Source organism: Hemibagrus wyckioides, linkage group LG15 (assembly GCF_019097595.1).
Source record: "Hemibagrus wyckioides isolate EC202008001 linkage group LG15, SWU_Hwy_1.0, whole genome shotgun sequence".
NCBI classification, from domain to species: Eukaryota; Metazoa; Chordata; class Actinopteri; order Siluriformes; family Bagridae; genus Hemibagrus; species Hemibagrus wyckioides.
The window spans coordinates 10,334,248-10,352,771 of NC_080724.1; the positions used below are offsets into that span (position 1 = coordinate 10,334,248).

General features: G+C 37.8%; 1 protein-coding gene across 3 annotated transcripts in view; it reads left to right on the forward strand.

Moving 5' to 3' along the window:
* The window catches only part of vdra (vitamin D receptor a), a 76,164-nt gene that overhangs the window by 10,911 nt on the left and 46,729 nt on the right, over positions 1–18,524 (forward strand). The window contains exon 2 of one of the 3 annotated variants that reach the window (XM_058409035.1): positions 11,353–11,375. The exons of the other annotated variants lie outside the window; for them this stretch is intronic. Coding sequence (XP_058265018.1) covers positions 11,369–11,375 — 7 coding nt within the window. The 5' untranslated portion in view covers positions 11,353–11,368. The remainder of the gene's footprint in view (positions 1–11,352; positions 11,376–18,524) is intronic. 3 annotated transcript variants of the gene reach the window in all.

Sequence of the window (18,524 nt, forward strand, 5' to 3'; positions counted from 1 at the left end):
GACTTCTTAGACAATATTTACTAGCTGTGTTCTATCTAAAGCTCAGAGACTTGCAGATGATTCACAAGGTGCTGACACTCTTTGATAATTGAGTGGAAAAAAAAAGAAACAAAACTATGTTAAAGCCACAATCAGTGTAGATTTTCTCATTAGGTTACTTTAATTAGGTTCATCCTCAAAATACTATAAATACCAGGGTCCTGTGCAGTCCGTCTGAATATAACACCTTAACACAATTAAAACTAACAGTTTAACACAAAAATAAAACTTTTAAACAGTTAAAATGAATGAAATACAATTTAATTAAATAAATAACAAAGATTTTGCCTTTTAATTCTTACAAATATATTATTTTTTCCCAAATGTAATTTTTCCATTCTGTAATCAAATGTTTTTTTTCCCTTTTTAAATATATTAAAGAAAATAAACTAAAATGTACCCTAAATATATTAAATAAAAAAATTCTAAAATACATCTTAAATGTATTAAAATAGAAAATTCTAAAATGTATCCAAATAATTGTTTAACATTTTAAAATGTTTTAAATATGTTAAATAAAATTTCCACAATATAATCTTAAATAATTAAATGAAAGTTCTAAAATTTATCATAAGTTTATGTAAAAAAAAAACCTTAAATATATAAAATATTATATTAAATATAAAATATTTTTTGTAATGTTTAAAATTTATCCTAAATATCTTTAATATATGAAATTTAGAAATATTGGTATTATAAATTTCACTTATAAATGTATACATTTGTATACTTTAAGTAATTTAAATATATATTCTTAGATTTATTCTTTTTCCTTTTTTATCAAAGTCAAGTTGTTTTATTAAGAATCCTATGTACAAAACATTTTTATAATGGAAACAGTGGCTCCTGTGAGGTGCTCATGGTACGCAGTGGTTAGTATGTTCCTAAAGTTGTCCAAAGAAGCACAACTGGTGAGCCAGCAACAGGGTCACTGACACCAAAGACGCATTGAGTCTGTGTATGGGGAGCGAAGGCTAGCCATCTGATCCGATCCCACAGATTGGATCCTTACTGTAGCGCAGATTGTTGAAAGCATTCCTGCTGGCTCTGATGGGGGACACAGTGCGTAGCCACAGACTCTTCAGAGTGTCCATACTGACCCAGTGTCTACTGCCAAAATGTCAATCACCTGATGTTTCGAATATTTAATCTCCATAGAGATGGAGAGTTTTTTTGTCCCCAGTCTGATATCAGATAGTTGTATTATGACATGGTACATAAAAAAGGCTTATAGAGAATATTTAACACTTTAAATAAATGTTTTACCTGTGTAAACTTGGTCATCACAATTCTGCTTGTTGCAGTCATGAATAAGTCCAGCAATATTTAATCGATGCAGTGTTGTTTTACTCGACCTAATTCCTAACGCTGGTTACACACCAGTCAGAGTGTACAGTCTTTCCCAGGAAAGCTCACACAGTGCAGGGCAGTTAAACAATAAAGCACAGAGGGGGCTCGCTTAATGAAGCAATTTGCAACACCAAGCTATCACAAAAAAAAAAAAAAAAACACAACACCAACAACAACTGCAGTAAGAACCAGGCTGTTAATCTCATGTCCCTCAGGCTACGAGGGCGGGAGCCAAAGCCACAGCGAAAGTGCCAAAGTTATCACCTTTAGATGTGACCGCAGGAGGAGGAAGAGAGCTCTTTGGAGTTTCTGGTGTTGGCCAAGGTTCAGCTTTGTGGCTGATGTGAGAAAGTGTTAACACACCTCTCCTAATGGTTGTTAATGTAGATTAAGGTACAGACAGCAAAGTACATATCAGCTTATCGGTTTAACCTCCGTGATCTGACCTTTAAGCTCTGTGGATCTTGTTGATTGAGCGATGAGGGAGAAAACAAGACAACCTTTACACAGTCAGTGGAAAGTGTCTGTAGGCACAAAATGGCGTCTCTCAGTGCCAGGCCTGATGCTGCCATCAGGTTTATCTCAAACCAGCTTTTTATTCAAATGTTAAAGGTTGGGTTTAATTGTGTATGAGTAATGATATTACTCAGTATGTTCAGAATATAAAAATGTGTTTCTTCTGTATCGTTAGTCCAGAAGACATTTCTGAAAAGATGGATTTCAGACAGTACAGCTGCTTTCTACATTTTTTTTTTTCGGAGAGCCCTTTTAGAATATTTCAACAAATAATTATAGTCTTTAAAAGAAGTACCATCAGTGTTCCTGGTTTAACATCAACACACACACACACACTTTCCTCATTTTGCAGTAGAGGGAAGCGGTAAGTGCAGACTGTGGGATGTTTGGGTCATGGTTATGCAGGTATAATTTTTCCTTATGAATCAGACAGTGAAGAAAAATACTGCAAAAACTTCATCTAATGTCTAAAAATAAAATAGAGGGAAAGTAGCTGCTTCCAGTCAGTTTATAATTCTTAAATAATGATCCATACTGTCTCAGAAAAGTGTATTGTGAAATAATTTTGCACAATATTTCAGATATTATATATATCATATACAGTTGAGATTTTATTACACTATCACACTGCACAGCTCTATTACACTACAGAACTCAATCAGTACAGTAATCAGGACAGAGCCAGTAATTCAGTATAGAACTTAAATTGTTCCAGTATTCAGTATAGAACCAGAAATTTCCCATTAGGATCAATAAAGTGGGATCTTTAAATAAGTTCAGTATTTAGTATAGAAACTTAATCAGTACTGTATTCAGTATAAAAACTCAATCAATACAGTATCCAGTATAATAGAAATAAATCAATAAAGTATTCAATATAATAGAATGGAATGAGTACAATATTCAATACAGAAACAAAATTTCACCATGTGATCAATAATGGGATCTCAAAATAAAGTTCAATAAAATAAAATCTTAAAATAAATTCGGTATGCAGTATAGAAACTAAATCAGTATAGTATTCAGTACAGGATTAAGACAAATACAGCACTGCGGACAGAACCTAAAAACAATTCAGTACCCACCTGATAACAGTTCAGAATTCAGTCCACTTGTTCAGTACAGACTGTAAATTGTTTGAGTATTCAGTACAATGTTCAACACAGTACTCTACACTGTTCAGTGCAGTATTTAGTCCAGTGTTCATCATAATGTTCAGTCCAGTATGCATTACAGAGTTCCTTAAAGTGTTCAGTCCAGTATTCAGTATGGTGTTCAGTCCAGTATTTAGTCCAGTACTAAAAATAGTGTTCATTACAGTGTTTAGTATAGTGTTCAGTCTAGTATTTAGTCAAGTATTCTGTCCACTGTTCATTCCAGTATTTAATATGTATTCAATCCAGTGTTCAGTCCAGTATTCAGTACAGTGTTCAGTCCAGTATTCAGTCCAGTGTTCAGTACAGTATTTAATCTAGTACTCAGTATAGTGTTCATTACAGTGTTTAGTACAGTGTTCAGTCCAGTATTTAGTCCAGTATTCAGTACAGTGTTAATTCCAATATTCAGTGTAGTTGTTTATTACAATGTTTAGTCCAGTATTAAGTACAGTATTCACTTCAGTATTCACTTCAGTATTCAGTCCAGTGTTCAGTATAGTATTCAGTAGAGCCTGCAAGCTGCACCAAGAAATAATTTTTTGTGGCCATGGTCTTTATCAGTGTAACTCACAGTAACTGTTACAGATTCTCTTCTCATGGTACACCAACAAAACACCATGTCACAGCTCACAGCATCACTGTCCTTGCCAAATCCTTTTACTTTCTAAACACTGGACCGCACCGTTCTCTGATACAGGCCCGGCTGCCGGTTTCTCTCTATCTCTCTGATTTGTCTCGCGTGTCACATGTTTAAATAAAGGTAATGCACCTGATCTGTGCTACATTATTCAGCGTCCTGCAGCTCGTCCTCTTTGTCCCGCTTTCGTTCACACATGGGAGGAGTCAGCTGAAATTAAACATAGACATGTTTTTGGCTGATCATTTTTGTGTGTGTATGTATGTGTGTGTGTGTGGGGGGGGTATAAATGCCATCTGCAAATCTTTCTCTTGTCCTCTTTGTCTGGCATGGTGTTCTGCCATGTGTGTGTGTGTGTGTGTGTGTGAGTGAGTGAGTGAGTGAAGACTCTTCATTAGCACTCTTTCTCTCCTTCTGTTTGCTGAGATGGCACACACTGTCTCCAGAGAGAGAAGACCAGCTTGAAAACAAGAGTGTGTGTGTATGTATGAGAGAGAGAGAGAGAGAGAGAGAGAGAAATAAAACAAACACCAGTGAAGTAATGGCATTCGGAACCAACAGCTGTCCAGGCCAAACCACAAACAAACACTTTTTCTCACACACACACTCTCACCTCCCACACAATCGGACATCTGCTTCCTCGCGTTAGCCTGGCCAAGCGAAACTGAGCAAAGCCGCAACATTTACTCAGACACCCCACTTCCTGTTTAAGGCCCAAAGCACCACCAACTGATGCTGCTGTGCTACACACCTCGATACATTCATGGATCACTGACATCTATCCAACATGTCCTTTAGCTTTGTAACAAGCGCTATTCCCTCGAGATGATTCAGAGTTTGCATTTGTTTACATCAAAGCCTCGTCTACACCATGTGACCAAAATCAGAACGTTTATATTAATACGCATGTTGTAATACATGATCATTTTTGTTGTGACCTTACACAAGGCTCATATTTGTCTAACACACAATATTGTTGATGTAAGAAGATAAGGAAGGAGTCTCAAGTGTCAGTGCATTTTCTTTTCCACCAAGATGGAAGAGTTTCTGGTTTTTTGGTAACATGACAATCTGGGGTTTGATGAGTATTAGTGCAACATTAGTGTAACACTATCCAAATGTAATTAGAAATGGATAAAAAGTCAATTTTCTGTCTATTTTTGCAAATGGCTGCGATATGAGAAGAACTGAACACATCAATATGTTCAGGCTTTGGAAAAAATAATCAAATCTGGCAGCAGGTGAGGCTTCATCACACACAACCTTGTCGTTGATTCTTTTCACATAGCAGCATGTCTTGAAGGGTGTTGCTCCGTGCTAAATTTGCAGTCACGACACCACAGTGCACCCGTTTTTAAAGAAGGAGAAATTATAGCCGTCTGTACAGTACAGGGAAAGCGCTTTTGTTTGATGTTTGAACTCATACTTTCCTTCTGGTCAACCATGAACACAAAACAAAACAAATAGTCCAGACATGAAATTTGCTCATCCGGACTAGTAATTTGTCCACCACTGTGTTTGGAAGGAAGTGCACAAGTTGCATAACTTCATAGCCTTGGTGCGTGGGCAAGAATGAGGAGCTGCGCCATAGCCTGTCGGAAATACACAATCAGTGGAGTTTTTAATATAAAACTGTATAGGAAATAGAACTTGTACTCATGCCTTGTGTATTTACTGAGGAAACGTTTGAGTCGAAAGCTTCACTCTGTCATATAGTTGTCCTCACTTGGGCTCCTTCAACAATCCTTGTTCATTTAGCATTAGCGCTACAGATGGACTAGTCTCAGTCTCAGACGTCACACCTATGATCTATTACATGGGGCACACAAAACTGAAAACATTTCAGGAGTTTCAAAGTCGGTTGTATTTTACAGGATTTTCAGGAGACATGTGTGTGGCTTTTTTTTAGCGGTCCACCTACAAACCAAGCCGTCATGACGCTCATGATCGCTTTACTTCCCTCATAGAAGAAGGAAACTGTCATGCTTACAGCTGTGACACCGATCGCTTATGAGGATCAGATGAACTCTAGATTTTCCAAATGATGTGAATTTCATGGGATTCGTTGATTTGCACAATATTCTAAAATGAAATTAATTAACTATGGTTGTCTGTTTTTGTAGGGACTTTAGGGACATTTTCACGCCTCTAAATCTGACTCTGAACAAAAACGAAATGTGACTGGCTGCTTTACATGTCAGTCAGATGCCCTTTTGGGTGGTGCTTAGCCAATAAAAGCTGCCTTGGAATCCAGACCTTCTTGTTTTAACCTCGTATAACATCCATATTCTGTATTAACATGAAGAAAACCACTGGGTTGTAATTACTCTTGATGCGAGATGTGAGACATGATGGATGAGAAGCCGTGTAACGCTTAAGTCAATTCGGGTAATTTGCGTAATCTCTCAGGCTTTAGTTTTAGTGCGCGGGCGTGTAAGTGTATCGTCCGTCTTTTGCTTTTAGGCAAAGAGCTAGCAATTTAGGTAATAACGAGACATCTGTTTGTGATCAAGCTGATGTGCAGTCCTTGTGTCTGTTTCTGTGGGTTTGCGAAAAAAAAGCCTGTGCTATTAAACAGCGAGAATGAGCAGGAAAGGTTATGGTATCGAGTTATGGTAGGAAGAATATACCACACTGCCTGATGATATATTCTGGCTAGGAAGCTAGGCACTTGGAGTTTATCTCGGAATGTATAGCATGCAGCACAATATAATATATAATTTTTGATTTGAACTAAAAAAAAATGTAAGATTTACCTGTTCGAGCTTTGATTCACAAAGTAAGCTACATGCTAGCTAAAGTTACACTCACCAGAGGCAAGAAAGAACTCTGCTATTCACTTGCTAGCTTTATTGTAATTCTCTATAACAAGATGATGATAGGAAAAGAGTTCCATTTTTGCAAGATTGAGGAATTGCCAAAAAGTCGGACTAAAAAATTTTAGGAGCTTTTTTTAGGAGAATTTTACAAGCTTTGTCACTTGTGAAATTGAACTTGTGTTGAGAAACGAGGCTTTTGTGTGCGCGACACATCAAAACGAAAAATTACTAAACAATACAAACAAACACATAACGTCCTCAAGCGAGTATGCACTTGTATCATGCTGAGCTCTCTCTCTTTCAAGGCTGAACAGAAAGAAAATACGGCTGTGGTTTCAAAGGTAAAGCGTTGAAAAGGTGGAAATTGATACAGAGCAAAAGTTTACATCCCATTTTAAATGGGAATCATGGCTTTATTTATCTCCACAAATAAAATATATAGAGTTGTTCCACACCACCAACAAAGATGTGAAAAAGAAGATCAGTGTAAAAACAACATGCCAAAAAAAAATTATATATATATAAAAACAAAACAAAATATAACTATTGTTTATTTAGAGTGTATATTTAAAGGAAATGACACCACATCAAAATAACCCAAGATCATGCAGTATTTGCAGAGCTTTAATAACTCAAATAAAACATTATGCATATAATTTGTAAACAAATTGTGTTAATGCTTTGGCTAAATAACATTCAAATCAGTATTTGGTGGAATAACCCTGATTTGCATGCGTTTTGGCTCCATGCTCTCCACCAGTTTTTCACATTGCTGTTGGGGAACTTTATACCACTCTTTTTGCAAAAAAAGCAAACAGCTCAGCTTTGCTTGATGGTTTGTGACCATCCATCTTCCTCTTGATGACATTCCAGAGGTTTTCAATATATATATGTATATATACATATATATCAATAGGAATATCAATATATATATCAATATATATATCATCAATATTCTCTAAAACATGGGAATAAGGAAAATATCAACCAATCAGAGCGAATGTTTACATCCCCAACTATTTTTGAATGGGAAACATGTCTTTTTTGATCTGTTAATCTCCAGAAATATAATTCCAGTATGCTAAAAAATAAAAGGGTGAGTGCGTATAAAAGTCAGAAATGATAATCCTGGGACAATTAACGTTAAAATGATCCTGTAAATATATCTAACATGTTTCAGGGTGGAGTTTTCCTTTAAAGGAACACGAGGAATTTTGGATTTTGGGTCTGTTGTTGCTGAAAATAATCGGTTAAAGCTCTGAACCTATGTGTCAGGCCGTGCCCAAATAAACCTTCTTGCCTGGTTTTTGTTTACTTTTCACAATACGCACTCCACTCTAACAACGTGACACTAGACCAGAACCTTCCGTCCGTCTCGTACAGTCCGAGTAGCAGCGAAACCCATCAATTAGCCTAGGCTCAAGCGGACAGGATGCGTGTGGCTGAAGAATTTTGGCGTGCTGAAAAAAAGTTTGGTAGCAAACCTACTAAAATCTGTCCTGAGGATATTTTAAGCTTACCACAATCTTGCGGCATTGAAACAGTTTGCAGTTTAGTCTGAATCAATAGCCTTCTTATTCTTCTTATTTATTTATTTGGAATTGATCATTTTGTCAGGTTTGGTTTCACTCTGCTTTGGTTTATATTAACCAGGAAAGGAAAAATGTCAAAAAACGTCCTCGTAAAAAATTGGTGTTTAGATAATTATCCTCATACATATACAGAGAACTCTCTAAACATTGAGAGAGTGAAAATTCTGATAGAATAAAGATGTTTATTTAATATTTAACACATTAAAGGAGTCTCCAGTGTCAGTGCTTTGTAACAGAAAGCACATTGTTCTTCCACAACTGAAAAAATGTCTTTTTGTGGCTTCTTGGAATGATGAGAGAAAAACAAAACACACAGAAATGACTGCTTACAGGAACTAACTCGTTTCCTTACCCTTAAATGTAACCGCAAATGGATAAAACGTGACATTATTTAATTAGTACAAAGTTGCTGTTGGCTAAGAGGAAGGAATAAAACACTTATTATAATTAACAACTGAAAGCTTTATAACACCACACTGCTGATGATTATTTTCCTGTCTTTTATTCTTTTTATTCTTTTATTCTTTTTGCTGTAGATGTTTCTGAATATTGTTTTGCTGGTAGATCATACTTGAAGTTTCATTCTCTCTCTCTCTCTCTCTCTCTCTCTCTCTCTCTCCACTACACAAACACATACACACAGGCTATAATGCATAGACACTACACATGCACTATTAATGCACTATTAAAGCACACTGTTTTGTACAGATGTATTTCCTTCATGTACATAAAAGGTGTCTGCAAAGAACAACAACAAAACTGTGAAAACCTCTGGGCTTCAGCTCATTATTTCCCAGAACAGTTTCATTGTGACAATCTCAGTGAGTATGTCGAACACACCCTCCTCCAAGCATGCACAATGTGCCTTATCTTACAGGTTTCACCTTCAGCCTCGATCTCTGCTGCACCAGAAAACTTTTTTACTTTCTTTTACTTTCTGCAGCACTCCCCCTTTCTCTCTTTCTCTCTCACCACACACACACACACACACACTCAGAGACATAATGGACTCCTGCAGCACAGTGGAAAATGATCAATTAGTGTGGGCTGAATTGGCAAGGTTGTCATAACAACAGAGAAAACAGTAAGCATCTTGTGTTTGTAAAGCAACAGCAAAACACTCCGTAGATCCTGATGTTCATTATTAACTGAAACACTGCAAAAAAAACACTTGTTAGATTTTTCGTACACCTCCACACTCCGGTTATTGAGAGGATCTGTGCTGGGAAGCTGTCGAGCACGCGTCTGTTCACGGTGAAAACGCGGTGAAGTGTCAAACACTTAAGCCAGTCTAGTGGCCTTGGCTTGAACTCTGCAGTCCGCACTCTGTCCCGTTCACGTCTCTTTGTTCGCGTGCAGCTCATTTTCAGTGCTTTACTAGCTGCTCTAATAAACCCCCAGATGAAGCAGTGATCACTTCGGCGGGCTAAATGGTCCATTTTGGCTGCGAGTGCATGCTTTCTCTCCTTCTCGTCTGGTGTTAATTGCTAGAAGGGCTCTTAGGTTTAGGATTAGCTCTTGATTTTGATGTTCACGCCAGTGTGCAGCTCAGCGCTTCACTTGTGATTGTTCACGCAGCTTATTGTAGTGTGTTTAACTTTTTCTGTTGATCTGATATCCGTGGAAGATCACATGCTTTCATGATTGACTGTAGCATCAGTGAGTAAATTTAAATTTCAGAGTTTCCTCTGTTTCTCACCAACAACTTTGGTTGCTCAGGGCGTCCATGTTTTTTTTTCTTTTATTTCACTGGAATGCGTTTAGATCTGTAACTATTTATAGTGTGTGTTTCACTCCTAAATGGGGGATCCCTTGTTTCAGTTTTTCTCCAAAGCGGTTTGTTTGGAGCTCCATGACGGTCTGCTTGACTTCCAGTGAACGTATTTGTAGCTTTTCCAACAAAGCAAGCAGAAGTCGACTGAAGCCTTGTTTCTTTTGTCCTCTGGTTGTCATTAGCAGTCATCAAGTCCCCAGTATGGCAACATTTTCCTTTCTCAGTGTCTGATGACGCCCCAACAAGCCTCCCCCACCCTACCCCCCGATTTAAAACAGGCAGCACAACGGGCACGCATGGAGGCTAGCCGAAGAAAACGAACGTCAGTGAAGAAGTTTATTACAGGGCTGTTCTGCTCATGTAACCGCAATCACGGCCAAACTGGGGCTCAGTTATAGGAGCACAATTGTCGATTATCCGGCTTTATAACCATTTCATGCTACAAGAAGAGAGTTACATGACAGCATTGCGAGATGGGATACACCGTATGATGAACGCTAGTGAACTTGTGCACCGACGACAAGCAAAATCGTGATAAACTAAACACACAACCTGGTTCAGCCTTTCGAAAACAACGTGTGGAAACTGGTCACATGACTGCATCGATGGAAACCAGTTGTGTAACAATAAAAAATTCCTCTCGCTTTAATTGTGCTGTTGAAACAGTTCGCTTGTGTAGAAGCCCGTCGTATTTGAATTGAACATAATTAAGAAATGTCCAGGTTTTAAGTCAAAATGAATGTGCGGGTTCCTCGGTGTCGCATGTGTCCCGGTGTTAGGTGAAGCGTGTGCCTCTGTGCTAGTGTTGCACTCAGCCAGCATGTCAAGCAGCTATAGGATTTGAATAATTAAGCATTGAAGCTTGGATTGACATGAAGCTGTGCGAGCTCAGCTAAAAGGGCTCAGAAAGTGAGAGAAGTGCATTCCAGCTTCTACTTTCTTTAACAATGGCTTGATTAGGAGAAAGTAGTGAAGGAAAATTGATTGAGTTGAGATGAGGGGGTGGCTTAGCGCTTAGTATGTTTCACCTCCAGCGTCGGGGGTCTGATTCCCACTTCCGCCCTGTGTGTGTGTGTGTGTGAGTGACTTTGTCCTATGATTGGTTGGAAAATCTTGTCTTGCATGTACCACAACTTGTGCCCCGAGTCCTCTGAGATCCAGTTTCAGCATGATCCTGTGTAGGATAAGTGCTACAGAAAATAGATGGATGGAAACTATAGGAATTTTGGAGAATAGTGTTTGATTTCAGGGGTTTAATTAGTTGGCACACACACACACACACATTTCTCAGGAACAGGCATTCTGATTCTGAGGAAATTTAACCTGAAAGAGTTTTGTATTTTGTATTGTCGTCATAATTCAAAAGAAATTCAGTGTGGACTATTTTTATCAACACACTGGCCTCTTGGCACTTTTCCTATAACTTAAGCAGAAGTTACAACAACCTGTTTTTTCTCTCTTTCTCTAGAAACCCCTGAAACGTCATGTCAGGTAATAAATACAGAAACACAAAGTCCTTTATTTGAAAGATTGCCCCCAAAAACCTAGTTACAGTGTTATAGAATCCACTCACACTGGAGACTCCTTTCACAAGCACTTTATATATATGAAATCATGCCTCAGTTTTAACCAACACACTCGGGTCTACCGCAGCATTAGGATTATTACACAATCAATCTGAGCGATCTGTTTACAATCTAATTCACAGCTTGGGTGTGAAACCAGTTTGGTATGAAAATAATTAGGGAGGATATCAGTTACCAGATTTACAATTTTACCCTGAGGCTGTTTATTCACACGCAGCACTGAGACATGTTGAAGTATGAACTTTGGCACATTTTGTCAAGCATGTCAACGTCGGTCTGCTCTTAAGGATAATAAATGGATCCTTAAGGATATATAAGAATATATGACTTCATGATCTCTGGGAAAATTAAACTCTTTTTTTTCCCTAAAACTGATTTTCTTTATTAGGTTTCCGTCTCCTCTTGCTGTTCTTGCTGCTTCCAGGAGTCTGGATGTACAACATCGTGTTATAAACCGTCCTGAACTTGTTCCAGCCCATTCAACACATTTGATTTTGTAAACATTACGGACTAATAGAGCAGTGTGGAAAGCACGAAAGTGCAGTGTGGAAAGAACAAGCCATTTATCATCTTTCTGTCCTCCTGCAGGGAGGACATTAAGCGAGGGATGTTTCGTCACACGCTGTCTTGTTGCGATTGCGCTTTGATTTGATTTGATTCGTCAATTAAAGACCAAACAAAGATGGATTTGAGCGCGGTTGCGGATTGATCTCACACACACACGTTGCTGAATGCCTTTTAGCTCTCAATGGATTCGATTTGCGCTTCCTAAATGAAAAGCTCATTCATTATATATTGAAACGTGATCACGTTATCTTATTTCACGCAAGTGCGCTTCATATAAGAGAATTGAAATTAGTCTGTGAAAACCGAGTCTCAAATTATTCACGTTCATTAACAAGTTTAAAACAAACTCACAAGCACAAGCTGGTAGGGAAAATGTAATATCCTTTCTATTATTCTTTAGTCAAAAAATACATACCATGTAGAAACATTTCATTTCGTTGTTTTCTGTGCAGTGACAATAAAGAATCTATCTATCTATCTATCTATCTATCTATCTATCTATCTATCTATCTATCTATCTATCTATCTATCTATCTATCTATCTATCATAGATATCTATCATAGATAGATAGATATCACAGATAGTATCTATCTGTCTGTCTGTCTGTCTGTCTGTAAAAATCAGAAAAATCTTCAGAAAAATCTTTGTCTTTCTGTCTGTATTTATCACGTTTTTGATGACCTATAGAATGTTGCATGTGCAAGTGTACAATTTAGTGCATGTCCAAAGGAAGGGATTTGAAGTCAGTCCCAAACTGAAGGGGAAACACTGAAGCAGGAACTCGGATCAGGTTAAAAAAGCCAGCAATGGGGTAAAGAAGGAATTTCAGCAACATATGAAAGCAACATATATCACAAAAAATATGCTTTTTTGGTAATATTGGTGTATTTAATCTTCCCACACACAATGAGTCAGCAGTTAATTAAGTGGGTGTTAAAATTCATTTCCACCCGGATCACATCAGCAGGTTAATCAACACTAGAATATCCTAAAGCACGAAAGCTGTTTGTTTTAAAATGATAAAAATGAATATGCAGATTTCTCTTCAGTTACATTACAAAACATTTAACTTTTTTCCCCAGAGTTGAAAACTGTTTAGATGTGTAGATGTTCAGCATTGAATGTCTTTGTCATGTCTCACTCCACAGTGGTGCTTAATATGAAGCTCATATGAAAGTAGATACTCAGGACTCTCTACAAATTTTTTTAATTTGTAGTTTTTCATAAGTATTTCTGTTTTTCCCTAGCCTACTAGGGGCAATATATTCATATAAAAAACAAAATAAAAATGAATCATTTTTTCCACACAAATGTTTGTATCTTTAAAGTAAATGATGATATCAAACCCATTTCTGCTCTCTGAGATGCTCCAAGCGCATGTTCAACAAAAATGCAGCTAAAATTTTATCCTCAACCACTATAATTGTGTATTATACAAATAACCACTTACACAATGTGTAAGGTTATCCAACAGTGGGAAAAACACACGTCTAAAACACACTGAAACTAGTCCTGAATCATTTTATATCAGATTCACATCCAGAACCATCATTTGTTTGTTTATATTGATATTGATTGAAAATCTCCCATAGGTTTTCAGTTTACTGGTAAAAAGAAAAAAGGGTTAAAGTATTAATACAGGATACGCATCATGAATGAGATTCAGACTTTTTAAAATCATTGAACTTGTCCTCAAACTTCTGCTCAAGGTCACAATATTTTTGTAGGTCCAAAACTCTGGCTGCCTCTGCATTTTTTCTTTTGCAAATTTTTGGAGATAAACTGATCGCTTTGCTTTACAAGGCTCCACAGCACAGATCATGTCACAGATAGTTTTGGGTTTACCTTGTAATTGTAGGTTCAGGAGATTCAGTTTCTCTGCTACTTCTCCGCTATCTTCTCTACATCTGTCAGGAATGCAAGATCAAGCAGCCAACCAGTGATGAAACAATAGGGTTTTGTTTTCATTCCTTGATTCCATGCCATGAAGGCCTTGATTTCATTAAGAAAGAAAAGGAAAGCTTGTGGTATCGTACAGTTGGAATGGTTTGTGTTGTACAGCTCAAACGATGAAGTGATGGTTCACTCGGTGTTCTGTTATTAGCCACTAACTTGTCAGTAGATATGTTTCTCGTATGTGACTGGCAGACCAGATGTCTGTTATCAAATGTGTAGATAAACACCGCTGATCGCTTTGGACTGCAAACTATTTGCACCTTGTCGTGTCCCATTCCAGCTGTCTCATAACATCTGCAGACATTGCAGACTCGCTCCTGTATATTAGGAAAAGCTGACTTCATTTCTATCTTCCTTCTCTAAAGTATGAACACCACATCACAAACACCACTTCCTGTACCATCACAGACACCACTTCCTTTACCATCACAGAAACCACTTCCTGTACCATCACAGACACCACTTCCTGTACCGTCACAGACACCACCTCCTTTACCGTCACAGACACCACCTCCTTTACCGTCACAGACACCACTTCCTGTACTGTCACAGACACCACCTCCTTTTAACATCACAGACACCACTTCCTGTACTGTCACAGACACCACCTCCTTTACCGTCACAGACACCACTTCCTGTACCATCATAGACACCACTTCCTGTATCATCACAGACACCACCTCCTTTACCGTCACAGACACCACCTCCTTTACTGTCACAGAAACCACTTCCTGTACCGTCACAGACACCACCTCTTTACCATCACAGACACCACCTCCTTTACCATCACGAACGCCACCTCCTGTACCATCACAGACACCACCTCCTGTACCATCACAGACACCACCTCCTTTACCATCACAGACACCACTTTCTGTACTATTACAGACAACACCTCCTTTACTGTCAAGAAAACCACTTCCTGTACTGTCACAGACACCACTTTCTTTACTGACATGGACACCACTTTCTGTACCGCCGCTGGCACCACTTCCTGCACCCTCACAGACACCACTTCCTTCTTTTACCATCCCACACTGTGTTGATGCTCTTTGTAGGTTTAAAGAGTCTTTTTGCATTTTCCATGTCCTTTATTTTGTCTTTCTGTAGCTTTCACCTCACAGGAATTTGCTTTGAACTGGAGAAAAATGCCGCTCAGTGCTATAATTTTTCCGAATGCCATGTGCTTGTACCACAGATGACTACAGACACTCTTCATGGAAATAGCATGTGTTCAGCCTTTTCTTGGCCTTCGTTCCTTGAGATTTTATTCGCTCATTTGCTCATTAATTTGCTGTAACTGACATGCTGATTTTTTTTTTTGACAAATATTTGATTCTAATCTGGCGATGTAGTAATGACATGTAATCACCTTGTTTATGGATTGAAATGGGATTTCCAAGATGCCTTCATTTCACTAATTGATTGTCAGATTTTTATTATTATTATTATTGTTATTATTATTATAACTTTGATATATACACAAGGAGTTACTGCTAGCTAGCGAGCGCAGTGTTTGAGAAGCCGGCAATAGACGAGAAAGCGAGAGTTTTTCTGCTGCGCTGAAAATCCATTTTATCCGATGTTTCTATGCTTCTATTCAATCTAAACCAATTCGAGTTTATTTATAAGCTAACTGAAAAAACAGCAGGAGTCAACCAGAGTGCTGTGAACTGGAAGCAGCTTAATAATCCAAGTAGAAGTAAAAGTTTACAGTTTACACAGGTAATAAAAAAAAATTATATATATATATATATATATATATATATGTTTCACACTTTGTCTTTATTACATGTAATCCGTGTAGCATTTTCTATTATCTGTAGCGTATTTCTACTAAAAGACACAAGCTAGCCTGATGTTAGACTTCCTGGGGTATTTTGGAAGTTTGAAAGTTCACTTTATTATACACACCTGCTTTGTTGTTAATCGACCATATGGTTAAACATGGTGGATGTGCTGTTCTAGGAAAACAATCAATGCCTGGAGGATGTGATGCCATAATGATGTCATGAGGCAGAGTTACTTTATTTGTTTTTTTGTTCCTCGGCAATTTGCCATCGCTGACATTTTATTATTGATTTAACAATGACTCATTGTACTTTTTATGCGTTTATAGTGACATTTGAAGGAACGAGTTACTTCTAATTAAAGCGGCTATAAAGTCGATATAACAAACAAACATCTGCTTCCCATCAGCAACCTTCAACCACCGTAACAAGAAGTTTTTGTTGCTATAGAAACGAAAACAGCCAGAACTACAGTCTGTGCCGCGGTTATGGAAAATTAATCAACACTTTCTCTCGACCAATCAGAATGAAGAAATTAGTGAGCTGGAATTACTTTGTTTTTCTGGTGTAATTCACTCACATGAAATAACTCGAACGTGTGTCATTTCTTTATTCTCCCAATTTGCTGGACACATCTGGAATATTGATGCCTGGTCAGTCATTTCCCACAGGAAATGCTGGACAGAAGTTCCAAAGTGTGTGTGTGTGTGTATAATGCTATCTCTGTTGATTTTTAAGCCTCAGGAGTCTAAAGTTCCAAGTTGATATCCGTCCTTAAGGATCATTAAAGAAGTTTCTGCTGACCGTTTGTGCATGATGTGTGTTTATGCTGATGCTGGATGCTTTGGCGTCACCACAGTGAGCAGCAGAAGTATTACAGCATTACAAAACCTCTACCACATACAGGTTCTCCAGGTGGTTCTGGGTAGAGCACTACAACAGAAGGACTCCCTTTCAGCAAAAATTCCAAGTAGATCAATTGCTAAGATCTCTTAATTATCGAAGAAAGCCTCAAATATATTTTCGTCAAATATACATTCGTTAAAACCTTCTGCTTTCGCTTACATCAAATTGTGCACTTCTTTAAAACAAATAAAATAAAATAAGATAAAAATAAAAGCAACTTTTTCTGTGACTGAAAACCAGGCAAGTGCAACACCATGAAGATTTTCTTATTTTCTTGTGACCAATCAGAAGCGATAATTCAGCTGCCATTTGGTTTTATTATTTAGTCGATTTGCATATAGTACTTACAATAACTGCATCGACTTTTTTTTTTTTCTTAGCAACTTGCTAATGTTTTCAGATCTCATAAATCGTTTCACATTAATGCCTGATTTCAGCGATGTGATCATTTAAAGCCGAAAGGATATTTCCTCCAGATGCTTTGATCCATTAATAGATCCGTTTATTTTTTCAGATCACAGCCGTGTTAAATCGCATGTTTCTTTCCCTTCGCTGACTCATGTGTCTCTGATTTGCTCGGATCTTTTTTATCCCTTCTGTGTTTTTTTTCCTCATAAAAACGTGTCGTCTTTAATTGTTAGGTAATCAATTATCTGATTTGTGTGGAACATCCAGAGGTTTGGAAAGAGATGAATACAGGACACGGATGCGGCCGAGCAGCAGAGCGACTCATTTTTTCTCTTACTGCTCAGGATGGAGGGCCCCCTCATACCTCTTTCAACCGCAAAGCAGCTCTTTTTTTTTTGCTCGTTTTCCCCCCCTACTTTTTTGTCCGCCTGCCAGCTCCGCGGCGGCCCTTTTCATTTCCCACCAGCGCCGAAGAACAAGGTCCAAAGTTCAGAGTCGTTGTGTGCAGATCTAGGGCATGTGGAAACGCTCCCCCTCTCCGCTTCTCACAGGTAGTCTGGATGTTTTTCCCCCTTCCCAGGCTTTTCTGGCCTTAATGTTATTTGGGTTGTGGAGCGGCTCCGAGGTGGTGTGCTACCATGAGGGCTACGGACGAGATTAGATTTATGAGGAAAACACAATTTTAAAAGTCATTGTGTAAGTGAAGTTGGGCCCAGAGCAGGGTTTCTACTCAAAGCTGCCTGTTTTCACGTAATACATATTTCATTTCATTGTAAAATCATCCAGTTGAGGGTTAAGGGAATCCAGCTGGGAATGCTGCTTGGGAAATTTTTCTCCTGGATAGAGTTTATTTCTAAAAGAGATCTTAATCAAGGGTCAAGATTCGTCGCATATTCCGTATTCTATACATAGTGAAATGGTTTATGATGACACTCCTGGTGTACAAGTAATAAAAATGTTTTTTTTTGTTTTTGTTTTTTTTAACTTATCATCTATTTTTGACTCTGATCAAGCTGCTTAATCCAGTGATTCTCATTTTCATTGTGTTTCTCAAGTTTAACTGCTTAATATGTTCCTGATGTAAACGTTACAGTGCTATGACTGACTGGTAGACACTAGGAGCATGCACGTAAATGGAAAAAAAAAAGTTTAGACGTAAAAACAACAATGCTTGTTCTTTCAGTTTATAACAATGTGACAGCTTAAGATTATGGAAATGATTCTCGAAAGGAAAATAAAAAGCACAGCAGAGTGCTTTAATATTTAAAGGTTAATATTATATTATTGTGAAATTGAGATATTTTTAGACGCTTTTTTTTTTAAAACGTCTAAATCACTCCACCGTATGACGGAAGCCTTATCGATTCATCAAGAATGCTGGTCATTTTTTTTTTTCTTTTTTTTCACATAGCATTCCAAAACCGAC